Here is a 13517-nt window from a genome sequence, read left to right as displayed (position 1 = left end):
GGCTCTCTCTGCTCTGTGGGTGAGCCACCACTGCAGGAAGGTGCTGATAACCACTGGTTCTAACTCAGACCACCATCTCCCCCGCTAAGTGTGAGTGTTTGTAAAGCCAAGGAGAGAAGTTTACACAAACTGCTTTCTAATGGTGGGTTTGTGTTGGTATATCCACAGCAACCCATTAGTTGGCACATGTATCATTTGCATAACTGTTATAAAGAAGAGCCTTCTGCATTGCTGATGTGTGAGGTTCTGCTTAATTCTCAGTGATTTAATTAATTTATACTAAGCTGTAGTGCTGAAGCTGGAGTGATTTTCATGAAAGCTAATTCTACAGAGCCTTTCACAGAAGGTATTTCAATGATGATAGTTAAGGGCTGTCCTTAGCTCTCCCACCAACCCCCTTAGCCCTGCCTTAGCTGTGCTGTGAGCTTTGCCTTCAGCCTGTTGCAAACCTTGGTACTTGCATATCTCTTGCTGAGACTCAGAGCAGTGCTGTGTTGGCACCAGCAGCACGGCTGTGCTGGGGAACTTTTTCATGAAATTCCATCCATTTTTAGGTTCTCCTGTTCTCTTCCTTGGAATTACCACTTCAAATTTGGAGCTATAAACAGATCATTGCAAAAAATGATACAGCTACAACCCAGGAAAGCGTGTGGTTGGCATCCATCTCCAACACTCTAGGTCTGTGCAAAATCTGCTTTCCTTTGAGGCACCACGACAGCAGCATCATTTTCCCCAGCACCCTGCAGCACCCTCTGAGCGTGTCTGAAATCAGATCTGTTTTCTTCTGAAAACCTAATGGAGTGCTTGAGAAACACAGCCATGAATTGTTTGGGGAAATGGTGCCAGGCAGCCTGATTTGCTTTTGACATGATTCCAAAACACCGGTTGACTGGAAACTAAGTGCAACCCCAGCAGAAGGATTAGTCCAACTATTTTCTTAAGAAAACATAATTACTATGAATCTTTCCAAGCTTGCACAGAGTCAGCAATAAGCCCTTTTCCTGAGCTGCCGGCTGTGGCTGCAGATCTGGCAGTGATGCTGTGAAATCGATCGTTCCCCTTTGGCAGGGCCAGTGAGCGGCATCTGCAGAGACAATGTTGTTGCTGAGCCTTTCCTTTTGCTGCCTGCACTGGGATATGCAGCATCTGCCATGGCTGCTGGTTGCAGAGGTATATGAAGGAGGTGGTTTTCATGTAAAATATGCCACTTCTGTGCTACTTTGCTCTCAGCATGGATGTGCATGATATGCCTTGGGAGGATGGCAAAACACGTTGTGCTCAGCCCTGGTGCCCTGTGATGGGAGGGATGGCTGTGCAGCAAGGACTGCTGTTCTTCTTTCAAAGGATATTTTTCACAGGAAAACATCAGTTAAATAAAAAATTGCTGATTTGATTGTTTCCTGCTGCTAGCTTTTCCTTTAGGACCTCCCTTTCCTTGTGATAAGCTTTCCACGCAGGGATTTACTAACTATTTTCAAAAGACTGACATGAAAGTACCATGCAGATGCTCATTATGACATGAATTTTAATCTTGTTCCAGTACTTTCATTTTGAAAAGAGCTGGGGAAAAAAAAAAATCCTTTAAAAAAACAAAACAAAACAAAATGCAAATTGATTTTGAATTAATTTGAAACTTCTCTGCAGTTAGTTGGCTCTGATGGTGTATTGTTTCTATCAAGGGAGGGGTGGAACCATCATTCCTGGGGTGTTCCAGAGCTGTGGGGATGTGGCACTGAGGACGTGGGCAGTGGGCATGGGGGGATGGGTTGGGGCTGGGCCTGGGGCTCTTAAAGGTTTTCTCATCTATTGGGTTATTGTGAAGCCACCATCTTACTCTTCCAACTTGTTGTTCAAACCCCTTGAAAATAAATTGTACTTCAAAGAGTCGAGGTGCAGAGCTGTGGTTGGACCCTGGGCCCATGATGTGCTCCATAAGGCTGAGGCCAACAGAAAGCCAGGGAGAGCCCTGCTGCAGCCCTACCCTCCTCCCAGAGCCCCACCATTCGCCCTGCCCCTCTCACACCAGCAGAAAGAAATCCTTTTACCTTCTCCAGGGCTTATTAATGGTTTTGTGTCTTAGCTCTTCTATGAGAAAGAAGAGTCGGCAAATGGAAATAAAAAGCATCTGAAAGAAACAGTAAGTAATTTCTAACGAGTCTTTCCAGGATATTTTAAATGATGAAAAACCCCTCTGCTCTGCCTACAGTTAACCAAGGTCCTTTGGAGCCAGGAGGCTACTGAATATTTTAAGAGCAATGTTATTTTTCAGCAGTACACAGCTAATGAATTCCCAATTCATATCTCACAGCAGCTGAAAAAGAAAAGAACAATCCATTTCCATCTCAGCTGCAATATGTTTCCCACTGCTTGTGGAACAGGTCATGCTCAGAGCTCGAACCAGCAGGACGGAGGTGATGAGGCCGCGTCAAAGACGCTCTGTGTGCATCAGCAGGATCTGATGTGTGTTGACTGCTTTATATTTCTCTTTTTGTAGGTTTTTAGAGTAAGATGAGCTATCAGGCATGCAGGTTTGGGGACCACAAGGGCAGTTTGTTGCTGGCAGTGATGGTGTGTATCTTTGCTCTGTGGTTTTTACACATCATGCTGTAGTGGAAATGCTGAGTCACAGCTTGATGCAATTACTGAGCACCTGGTGGGAAGGCAGGGCAACCCAGGTTGCTCAGGTGCGTGCAGTGTACCGGAGTGATGGAAGGGGTGGAGCCAGGATGCACCCCTTCCCAGCCCTCATTTAAGGGTTGGCAGTGGAGGTGAGGGCATCTCACTGGAGATCTCTGCATACCTGAGGCCTTTTGAAGGTAAGCAGCTTTTTTCCTTCATTTCTGCATCTGTGACTGCTGCATTTGGGCTTGTTCATGTTTGCTGCAGCCAGGACTTTGCCATCCCCCTGTTATCCTGGTACTTTCCGTCCCATTATAGCATTACACACCGTGGCTGGGAAGAGAAATGAGAAGTGCAGACACATTGCTGTGTCTTTCACAGTCTAAAAAACAGCTACAGTTTGGTCACTTCAGATTCAAGGTCTGCAATCTGCCCGTGCTCTAAATGTGTTAAAAGGGCACATTTTGAGGCTGCCAAGGACTCAATTTTCATATTATTTTGCTGGGCACTCCCACATTTCTTCCAGTTCTTCTTTTGCTAAGTGCTTGCAAAACAAATTACAGCCAATATTCCCCCATCAGGGCAGTGTTTCTTAATCCACTGTGTCTTTTGGTTTGTACGTGTTGATGCATCCGCCCTCACTGTGCTGGTCATGAGAAAAGGCACTTTGCTGTGTGATCAGCCATCTTTCACTTATCCTGGTCCTTAGGGTTCAGGATCAAAGGAGAGTGGCATAATCACCTCCTTCAGCAGTGACCATTCAGACAAATAGATCTGGTGTAATCTGGCTCTAGCAACAAAACCTGTGTGTGAGCACAGATGGGAAGATGTTGTATCCAGAGCAGTATGGTGTCACGTGGACCTTGCCAAAGTAGGCCCTGGGAAGTGTGTGTAGGGACAGAGTTCAACAACTTAAGCTCACAGTGGTATTTTAAATACCCCTACAGTTAAACAAAGGCTGGTGTTTCTTTTCCCTAACTCAATGAAACCTCGGCTCATGAAAACGCTTCTCAGGAGTGGGAAGTCTCCAAGGAATTATTTGATTTTGGTGAATTAGCCAAGAAATTACCTGTAGGGACAATTATCCTGATCCTGGAGATCTCTCACTTGCTGCTGGTGCTCCCTTTCCCAGAGAGGCAGCATTTGGAGGCAGCTACTTCACCTGACAGAGCATCCCCTTGGCTCACCCTCAGTGAGCACTTTGCTCAGCTCCTGAATCACGTAGGATCTCGCTTCACTGTGTCTCATCTCTTCCCTGTGACTCCATCAATTAAGGGCTTGGCACAAAATGTTTGCGGTTCCTCCCATACCAGTGGTGTAACACCATCTTGGGGTCAGAATGCTGGCTTGCATCTTAGCTCTGCTTCTCGCTGCCCCATCATTTCCATTCTGCGGTTATCTCCGCATCTGTAATGAAGCGAGATCTGAGTGCAGTCTCTTCAATAGTTGGGTATTGAAGCATTTTAACTTCAATATTTGGGCTTCAAGGGATTGTCAATATTACCTAAGGGGTGAAATCAATGCAATTCCTTCAAAATAGGAGCAGAGGAGGAAAATGAAAGTACAGGTGGATGCGTGTGCTTCTACCATCACTTTATTCTTAGAGCTTATGAAAAATACCCAGGAAAATGTAAAATCAGAGGATATTGCACGGTCACAGGGGTGCTGCAAACCTGGGCAAGCAGCTGTGCTGCTGCCTTTATGCCATCATTGCTGAAGTATTGCTTTCAGCTTCCCTGTGCTCCCCAAAGCACAGAGTGGTTGGTTTGGCTCCATCTCCTGCTGGCTTTGCGGATATACGGCTGATCTAAAGAACTGCAAGACTGACAGTAAGTGGTGTTTGGAGAAATAATTGGATCACACATATGGTAGGGGAGAAATCCACAGAGAGCTGTGACATGCAGATGGCAGCTCTGGCTGCTCCTGTCCCTGCCACTCTCGAGGTGTTCCTGGGTCAAGGACCTGTGTCAGGTCCCACACAGCTGTTTTCCTACATCCCTTGCTCAAACCTTCAGTCCTCAGGATTGTGCAATTTCCCCATACTGTCACCTTTTAAAATGCCCTTGGTTTGGGCCGGTCCTGGAGCAGGTTTGGGGAAAGAGCCCCAGAGTGTTGAGGTTTTAGGCAAAGTCTGGAAGCTCTGCAGCTCCCAGCCTATGCTGTCAGCAAAAACTATCCTGAACTCCGAGCTCCTTATCTCCTGGCAGCGTAAATATTTTCTACATGAGCAGAAAGGAGGATGGATGAATGCATTTTTGCGGGAAAATGTTACAGCTCTGAGAACAGGGACTTCAGAGCCATCCTTATCCACGCTGGCAGTGGGGCTGTGTGCTGGAGGAGTGCACTCACCTTCTGTGTCAAAGGGAAGGATTTCAGCCAGCTGCTTTCAGGGCATCCACTGCTCCATGCTGCCTTTCCTCCCTGTGTCAGCCAGTTCCTGGCTTGGGCACCAGCAGCTAGGAGCATCCCAAAGGCCTGCAGGGTCATTGCCCTCAGTGGGGAGCCTGTGCTGGGAATATGTACAATGACAATAAGTAGTGGTAAGGATATCGGTAAGGAGAAGGAGGCTTGGTGCAGCAGCACACCACAGCCAGCACAGGGAGACTTTCAGCCTCATCAACCCGATGAGGTTTCTTCCTTTTGTTTTGTCTCTAAAATAAACAACTTTTTATCCCTATTTTGTCTGTATTTGGTGTAATCGGATCGCTCCCTTCGTGCATTCATTTCCTGCCTCTGGAACACTGAAGCTATTCTTATTTATTTTTCCATGGGCCTCTCTGTTCCTAATTACTTTGTACTGGTGCCCTGGGAATATGCTGAGGCTGTGCCACCTCTGATACTGCCAAATGGCTCTGCGATACCAGCAGTGCCCCAGCACCTCTCCAGGTATTTCCTGCCTGCGGTTTGCTCTTTATTCCTGACCTTGGTTGTATAATAAAGCTGATTTCTGGTAGTTTTAGGCTTAGGGAGCAAGCAGGCAGAAAGCGTGTGGTTTTGGTTTTATTTTTTTAATAGCAGTCAGTGAGGTTCTGCTGCACTAGAGATGAGAGAGAACTGGTGATGCAGAAAAAGCTCTCTGTATGCTCACAACAAATAGCTGATGCAGATCTGCTACTGCTGCTCTGGTAACAGCTGCTGAGCTTGTCGTCTAAGAAAAAGCACTTTGTTATTTTTTTTATTTGCCAGACATCAAAATTCTTCATGTGTGGGAGGTCTCTCCTAAACCAATTTTATTTGGAAAAGCCTAGCAGAAATGCTTATAGAGAAACGAGAGGGGAAAACCTCTATTGAGAAAGGAATGGAAGTAAAAATAATATGTATATTATATAAGCATATGGTTACGTAGCCTATGTATTTATATGAATGCTCAATTTCAACTAAATGTAAAACTTACCATGCTGTTGTGCTCCCAAGACTAAGCTGTGGATTAAAAAATAAATAAAGAGGAAGGGGGGGGGGGGAACTGACCCAAAGGTCCAAGTGATTCTTATCTGGATAATTTAATTTCCTAATGTAAAAGGGGACTGGCTGATTTCCACCCACCACCTGCATTACCCCAGCTCTGTTGCTATGAAATGGTCAATGTTATGAAACAATTCCCATTGTTCAGGTTTTTCTGATGTTCTCTTTTTGTCTGTGTGCTGCAGCTATTTCTTCCTGTGAAGCCCATGGAAGGAATGGGCTGCCTGGGCTCCATTCTTGCTCCAGATAAGCCCAGAGACCACTGCCACTCACATGGCAGTAGCACTCTTCCTCCAAACCCAGCTGTGCTTTGCTGAGATCCCAGCCCTTGTTTTGCAGCGCTTGTTGAATGATGATGTCTCTCTGTTAGGCTGTGTAACAACACACGGCACTGCATTAAAAGGAAGGAGAGCGATAACAAGGTAGCACAGCCCTATTGACTTTTTGATTTTGTCTCTAGTTGTTACATTTAATCAGGATGGTTTTGTTGTGTCAGACCCATTTAAAGGATGCAGCGCCACATAAAAGGGCAATTCTGAAAAAAATATAGATGGAGATGTATTTTGAAATACAACTTAGCCAGTTTGGTTTTTTTTTTTTTTGCTTAACTTTGTGTTGCAAATAATCTGTAGTTATTTTGTATGTTTTTTTTTTTTTTTTTTTTTTTTTTTTTCCCCCCCAAGTTCTTGCAGCTTGATACAAAAAACATACTGCGGGGTTGAAAGCATGATCAGCTTTCAATCCTGTAACCACCTTACATAAGCATTAGCTGCCCTTTGGATTTCCAGCAAAAAAACCCCTTGCTTGAAAATCAGCAGAGGGTCAGGTGCTCAGGGGAAATGGCTCCCAGCTTCAGTTGCAGCTCAAGGGCAGCTACCCATGCTGTTACACACTGATCCAGGTTGAGGTCTGCATCTACTCAACACAAACCTTGAGAGCAGTGTCTGGCAGCTGGCAACCTCGGGACGCACCAGCTTGTGGTATTTTCTGACCAAACCATCTTTCATAAATAAAATCCAAAGCAGCAGGATGGCTCCCTTACCTCTGCTAGTTCTGAAACAGAAAAATGAAACAAATGGGCACAACAGCAGTTACTCAAGCAGCTGTTCAAATGCTGCATCCTCTTATTTCCTGTTAAGAACAGCTGTTCAAACACACTGGAAAATAACAAGAGACAAACTTCCATGTGCCTTGGGGTCTCCCTTACCACCCCCTCTGTACTGTTTGTTTAGATTTAGGTAGCACAAGAGGGTGTCATGGCTGGTAAAGCATTGTTTTGCGCTATGAAACTCTCAAGTCTGTCATAAAACTTACCAGCAAAAGCAGTGCTGAAGTAAATAATCAAAAATCCATAAGGAAATGTTTCAGCTTAAACTAGCAGCTTTCACCAAGCAGAAAATCTCAGTGTTGTGGCCTACATGCATCCCTGTTATAAACTAACACAGCACTGCAGACTCCAGTGTTAACTCCCTCTAAATACCCAATTCTGGCTTTACATGCTTAAAGCCCACTCTATGTGGCTGTTCCAAAGGAAGCAGCTGCCTTCATGCAGCCTGAGTACACCATTTAACACTGTAAACGTCCCAGAATTTTGCTGGGTGAAGGGCTTAGTTCTGCTTTCCTACCTGGCCTTTTACTGATGTCATGTTGAACAGCTCCAATTTCTAGCAACACAAATAAAACTGCAAATCAAATGATTCTCTATTAATACATTAATTACAATTTAAGAAAAAAAAAAAAAAAGAGCTTGAAAACTAACCACGCTCTGTCAAACAGAGTACAAAATCTTTATTCACCAATAAGTTAAGTGTTCTCATAAATAGATGTTCCTTTTGTACGCTGTATTGAGCATAAAGCTAAGCTTCTATTACTCTTCAGAGTCTGACCCTTCTTCATCTTGACTGATCTGGAAGTAGCGTAGTTCATACGTCTCTTTGTCAGATGCAACAACACGAAGCCAGTCACGAAGATTGTTCTTCTTGAGGTACTTCTTGGTGAGATATTTTAGGTACCTTACAAACAATAATGATACATTAGAATTTTTGGCATTTCACGTTCCTTACCAATGTCTGTACTCCGCTCGTGCCATGGCTCTAACAGGGGAACAGTGTAACTTTTATATGCTGAATTTTCCAAGGGGTGATTCCACTTACTGCATTAACTATAGCAAGAAATCACAAATCATCATGTGGAACAGATAACAAGCCTACGTTTTCATTCCTGGTATGTAAGGCCTTATTTGATGCTTCTTGACTACATAGCTCAATGCCAGCACCTCCAGAGCCACTTCTCTCTGCTCTTAACCTTGTTCTTACACAACAGATACTTGCACACCTGTATCAGAAAAGTGAAAGGAGGGGTGGGGGAGGAATTGCACCCAGCTCAGTGCACTGATCTACTGCATGCTCCAACAAACCAACTGTAGGAAAGCTTCAGTTGGCTTCACAGGTTCTCTTGCCACGGCATATATCGTGTACACATATATTTTAATATAACTAATTAAGTAATAAAACAGCCACTCATGATATGAATTCAGCTGTGATTTTAAAAAACATATTTCCTTGATATATTTCCAATAAGCTACATAGACATTTATTGTATTACCATATCTGTATTAGAAGGAACATTAGGAACATTAATTTGTGATTTAAGTCTTGTCCTTTAAGAAGATATTTTTTTAGTGTCTAATCCTGCAAATCTGTTTGAACTATGTATTGTGCTAATATTAACATGCACTATGAAATATTAGTTATTTGCTAATATATATTAAATCTGCCATATTCAATTTACTTATCATTTTTCAAATCCCACTACTCTGTAAATACAACGAAAAGAAGTCCAGTCAGACCTTTTAGAAAACTGCTTCTCAGATGTCACTGTGATTTTGTTCTTCAAACGTTCAATGTGAACAGTGTTCCCCAAGTTTCCAGTTTTTCCGTTGACCTTAACCTTCTCCTTTAGGAACTGTTCCTGTTTCGACATCAGAGAAGAAATAGAACACTAGGGAAGGGCACCCTAGGTATGAACTAGGGAAGGGACCCTAGTCATGAAGCAACATTAAATACCACTCATTGCCACAAGTAAGCATCTGCAATGCTGTCAGACTTCCCAGGCTGCAATTAATTAAAGTGACACAGTCACAGAAGCGTTTGAGCTGGAAAGGGCCTTTAAGGGCCATCTGGTGCAATGCTCTGCAGTGAGCAGGAACACCCACAGCTCCATGGGGCACTCCCAGCCTGGGTAGGTAGGGACAGGGCACTCATCATCTATACGAGATATTTAAGCCCAGGAAACGTTCAGGAAGTGCTGTCGAATTAAAAAGTGGCTGATGTTATTTACATTCTGGTTTCTCAAAGGCTGCCGTACCGCACCGAGCCCTGCCCGCACGCACACGGCCACCACTTACAAAGTTCCCGGAATCAAAGATTCCATCTTCAACAGGATGAGTCAGGTCGAGGCAAAACTTCCACGTCGCCTTCTTAGATTTCCTATCTTTTTGCTAAAAACGAAACGGCAACGACACCAGCGTTAGCTCCGCACCACAAGGGGCTGTTCGCCCGGCCACCCCCCCACCCCTCGGCGCCACAAGGAGGCAGGGGGAGCCGCACCGTCACTCGGACGGCGGCTCCGCTGCAGCCGGCTCCTCCCCGGCACAGTGCCGCTCCCCGCCCGCTCCGGTTGCCCGAACATCGGCCGCCCCGCCCGCACTCACCGGCCCCATGCTGCCGCCGCGACGCGCTCGCAGAAAGGAAGTGGCAGAACGCACGCCGCGCTCTTATAGCCGGTCTGACGTCGTGACGCATGCGCACGCGTGACGTCATGACGCACGCGCGAGGCGGAGCGGTGCGCCTGTGCGGCCAGAGGCTGCCGGGATGGCGGGCGGGGCCGCGGGTCCCTCAGGCGTCGTCCCTCCCGCCCTCCCCCAAGGACGAGTCATAGGCGGCAGCGGAGCGAGTCACCTCTTTATTTATTCTAATTAATTATCATTAGGAACGAAAGCAATTCTCTTTTTCTCGTACAATTCTAGGCCGAGCTGCTCTAGCGTTAAAGTGTTCCTCGTAAAAAGCACGGGGTTGGCCCGCAGGCACAGAGCGAGCGCTGACTGCAAAGCTACAGGAGGCCCAAAGCACCCCCCAGGTCCACATCACCCCAACGTCACAGTGCCCAGCAGCCCCATCACCCCAAGCGTCGCCCCGCTGCCCCCCCAGCACTGAGATCTTGATTATTTCTGGAGCAAAGCACACAACGACCGCTTTGAGCTCGTCGTGGGTGTGGTGTAAAACAGCAATGCACCTTCTCAAACAGGCATCCTTCTCAAACACCTCCTCATACAGACAGCCCCGGGCCTGCAGCTGCCTCAGGGCACAGCTCTGAGGGAATGGTGCTGCTGTGCTGGGGGCATCTCCTCCCCGCACAGGGAACGGGGCTTCCAGTGACACAGAGCCAACATTCAGACCAACACAGCAGCTCCTGGCTTGCAGAAGTTACTCCCACAGGCACCAGAGCTCACCTGTGCCTTCAGTAACTTGTGTGTGAGATATGCAACATAGCCTTAAGGTTGTCTGATCCTGACATTTAATTCTACCATGACAAACTACATTCTAATCACTCAAGCAAAAAAAAAAAAAAAAAAAAAAAAAAAAAAAAAAAAAAAAGTGGGATTTATTGAATTCTGAATTCTGTAAGACTGACCTGCAGTAACCATAAGAGTTTCAACTGTCAACAAGTTTGACTTCTTTACAGATTCTGTAAAATTACCTGTATTGTGAAGCTACAGACTGTGCACCGTTTGTGGGTACATCATGGGTTAGAAAAACCTGTGAGAGGCTTGAAAGCAGTTACATTAGAACAATGAAATTCAGCTAACTTCTTAAAAAAAAAAAAAAAACAACAGCCCTGAGAACATGGCTCAACTAGCAGGACTCTAGTTGAAAAACCACCATTAGAAGCAACAAGTTGAAGGATCTGTTGAAATCTTGAAGTATTAAATGCCAACATTTGAGGCAGGAAATACTACAGTCTTTTCAATTCTGTAAAGTAGTATGAGAAACTCAATGAATTGGAGCCATTAAAAAATGCATTGTTTGGAGTGGAAATACTTGTCTTTACCTCCTAGTCATCACAGCCTTTATTTTAAGCAATTGCATGAGCTATCAGAAGCTTAGTTTTCTATTTCGATACAATTTGTTTGAGTGTGTTAAAGACAATACTACAAAACAAGTAGTCGGATGATCTTTGTTTTAAAACTAAAGCTACAAAATAGGAATTTTCCTAAGCATTTGCTTAGAGATCTTAAAAATATGCATCTATATGGACTACTGATAACAAAGTTGTTGCAAATTATTCTGACAGTAGACTGAAACATCTTACCTTGGAAAAAGTGTCTCAAAGACTTGTTCTAATTTAGAAGCAACTTTCAACCTTACTAAAAGTTGGAGATTATGCTTAAGACTCATGCTTATGTATTATTATCTATGGGAAACTTCATGCATGACGAGGCAATGCTATGCACTTCCATTGCGTTTGAAGTGCTTCACAAAAGACAACTATGTATATAAGAACAAACCTATATTGAAGTACTGAATCATTTAGGTCTTGCAGAACTGAAGGTTGCAATAGGACATCCTTAAGCCCCAAGGCGGGTTCTTCCAGCAAGCTGGAGGTCATAAAATCTTGATCTTTAGATTGCCTTAGTACCTGAAAACTTCAGTCAGGCCAGGATCCCACTTGTAAAAACAGGATGGAAACAGCCCCTGTCCTTGAGAACTTACACAGTCTTAGGAAATACTTAGACTGTGGGCCAGTGGCATTGAACACCTGTCTTACAACAAGAGTTTGGGGGGGACTGACAGGCACCTGAAAGCAGGCTGAAACCCTACTAGAACAACAAATCCAAGTCTTACAGATTTCAAGCATTTTAGAAAGCTTTCATAGTGATGACTTCCCATTGGGCTGCTGATCACACAGCTCGGCTTGCTGTTAAGACTATGATCAATGGTTTCAGTTACCTTCAACCCTGACAAAGCCTGTCCCTTAGGTACTGGTATGGAGAGGCAGAAAAGGACATAGTGCAGAGCTGCTTCTACTGTTAGCATGCCCTTAAAAACTTTTCTGAAGCATTTCAATAGCTTGGATCTACAGCTTTTAGAAAAGCTCTGTCATTTCAGTCAAGGAGCTGTTCAGTGAGCTCACTTGCAACATGCATTGTACTAGGTAAGAGCATGCAGTAGTATCCTACTTCTGCCAGGTGTCCCAGGTAACTGTGCTTTATTACCAGAGTGTATTTATTGCTGTCTTTACCTTCGCTGTACTGCTCTCCATCATGAGAAGTCTATAAAGAACATGCTTTTGCCCACTACATTAGACTTCCAAAATTTGCTAAGCCCTACCGCAGGTATGTACAAGGGCAGGTCAGGATAGTTGCTATGAGCCCTTTTGGGAATAGAGAGTACAAGTTGGAAACACTTTCAGCAGTAAGCAGCAGTGTTAAGTCTGACTCTCATTGCCAACAGTTTGAATTGTGCAGGTTGCCTAACACAGCACACCAGGTGTTCACAAGCTGTCCTACATCAGCTGATAGCTGCTGAAACTTAAGGCAAGTCCATGAAATGTTTTACCCACTGTGAGGAGAGATTGAGCCATGGGCTAAGAAGTTTCCCACCTATGAAGAGTCTCTAAGTATCTGAATTCAAGTTGAATGCTATAATCAAGAGTGAGCTGCTAGTTATCCTTTCATGAATAGTTCTGTAAAGCTTTGTGTTTGCCTATTAAGCTACTAAATAGTTACAGAGGCATGCACATGTGTTTCAATGACTCCAAACTCCTGTGGATAGGAGCTAACTTTTTCAGCTATCTAGTTACTTTTATAGTTAAGCCATGGTTGTTCAGTATTGTTTGTCAAGTCTGTATTTTGAAAATACAATAGTTCAATTAAAAAAAAAACCACACATGCATTTAATTTAGGCTCAATGCTACAGTTTGTCCCACTTTTCAAAAAAGCACGTGGTCCTTGCGCTACAAAAATATGGTCTGAACCTGAAGACTGAAACCCAAAGCTGGAAGCACTGCAACAGATTCCCGCGGAGTTTGTCACCCTTTTATAGTTTCAGATAAATACAACAAAGGAGAGCAACTGAACTGTGTTTTTTTTTTTTCTTTTTTTTTTTTTTTCTTTAAGTCTGACAAAGGCCTCGAGTGAAAGTCTATAGCTTTAGCATCCATTCTCACCTTGACCTATCTATGTCTCATCTACTCAAAACTCAACTGCCTGCCTAAACCACAGGTAGGCTTTGACACCATTTTAACGTTACAATAAGCCAACAAGTTGGCAAAAAAGAATACAGAGGTAATACAGTTAAGTTGCACATGGCCACTGGGGCTTAGTCAAGCCAGCTGGCGTTTTTGATCACTTGAGTTTCTTGGTCTAAAATTTGTGA

At 44.3% G+C, this 13517-nt stretch overlaps 1 protein-coding gene across 1 annotated transcript; it reads right to left on the bottom strand.

Annotated features, from left to right (window-relative positions):
- Nucleotides 1–7844: 7844 nt before the first annotated feature.
- Nucleotides 7845–9921, bottom strand: RPL22L1 (ribosomal protein L22 like 1). The gene is made up of 4 exons (XM_085232797.1): nucleotides 9794–9921; nucleotides 9488–9580; nucleotides 8930–9051; nucleotides 7845–8093 (listed from the first exon to the last, which is right to left on the bottom strand). The coding sequence occupies exons 1-4, from the start codon at nucleotides 9800–9802 to the stop codon at nucleotides 7949–7951; spliced, it is 369 nt and encodes a 122-aa protein (XP_085088923.1). The 5' UTR covers nucleotides 9803–9921; the 3' UTR covers nucleotides 7845–7948.
- Nucleotides 9922–13517: the final 3596 nt, after the last annotated feature.

This window comes from Meleagris gallopavo, chromosome 11 (genome assembly GCF_905368555.1).
Source record: "Meleagris gallopavo chromosome 11, MGAL_WU_HG_1.1, whole genome shotgun sequence".
Lineage (NCBI taxonomy): Eukaryota > Metazoa > Chordata > Aves > Galliformes > Phasianidae > Meleagris > Meleagris gallopavo.
Note: the sequence above shows the minus strand (reverse complement) of the source record. Positions and strands in the feature narration are given on the sequence as shown.

Excerpts from the sequence above, each read along its gene's own strand:
- RPL22L1 (XM_085232797.1), bottom strand. Across the intron at positions 9,052-9,487 it reads TCTTTGATTCCGGGAACTTT|GAACAGTTCCTAAAGGAGAA; the intron begins GTAAGTGGTGGC and ends ATGTCGAAACAG. Across the intron at positions 8,094-8,929 it reads GAGAAGCAGTTTTCTAAAAG|GTACCTAAAATATCTCACCA; the intron begins GTCTGACTGGAC and ends ATTGTTTGTAAG.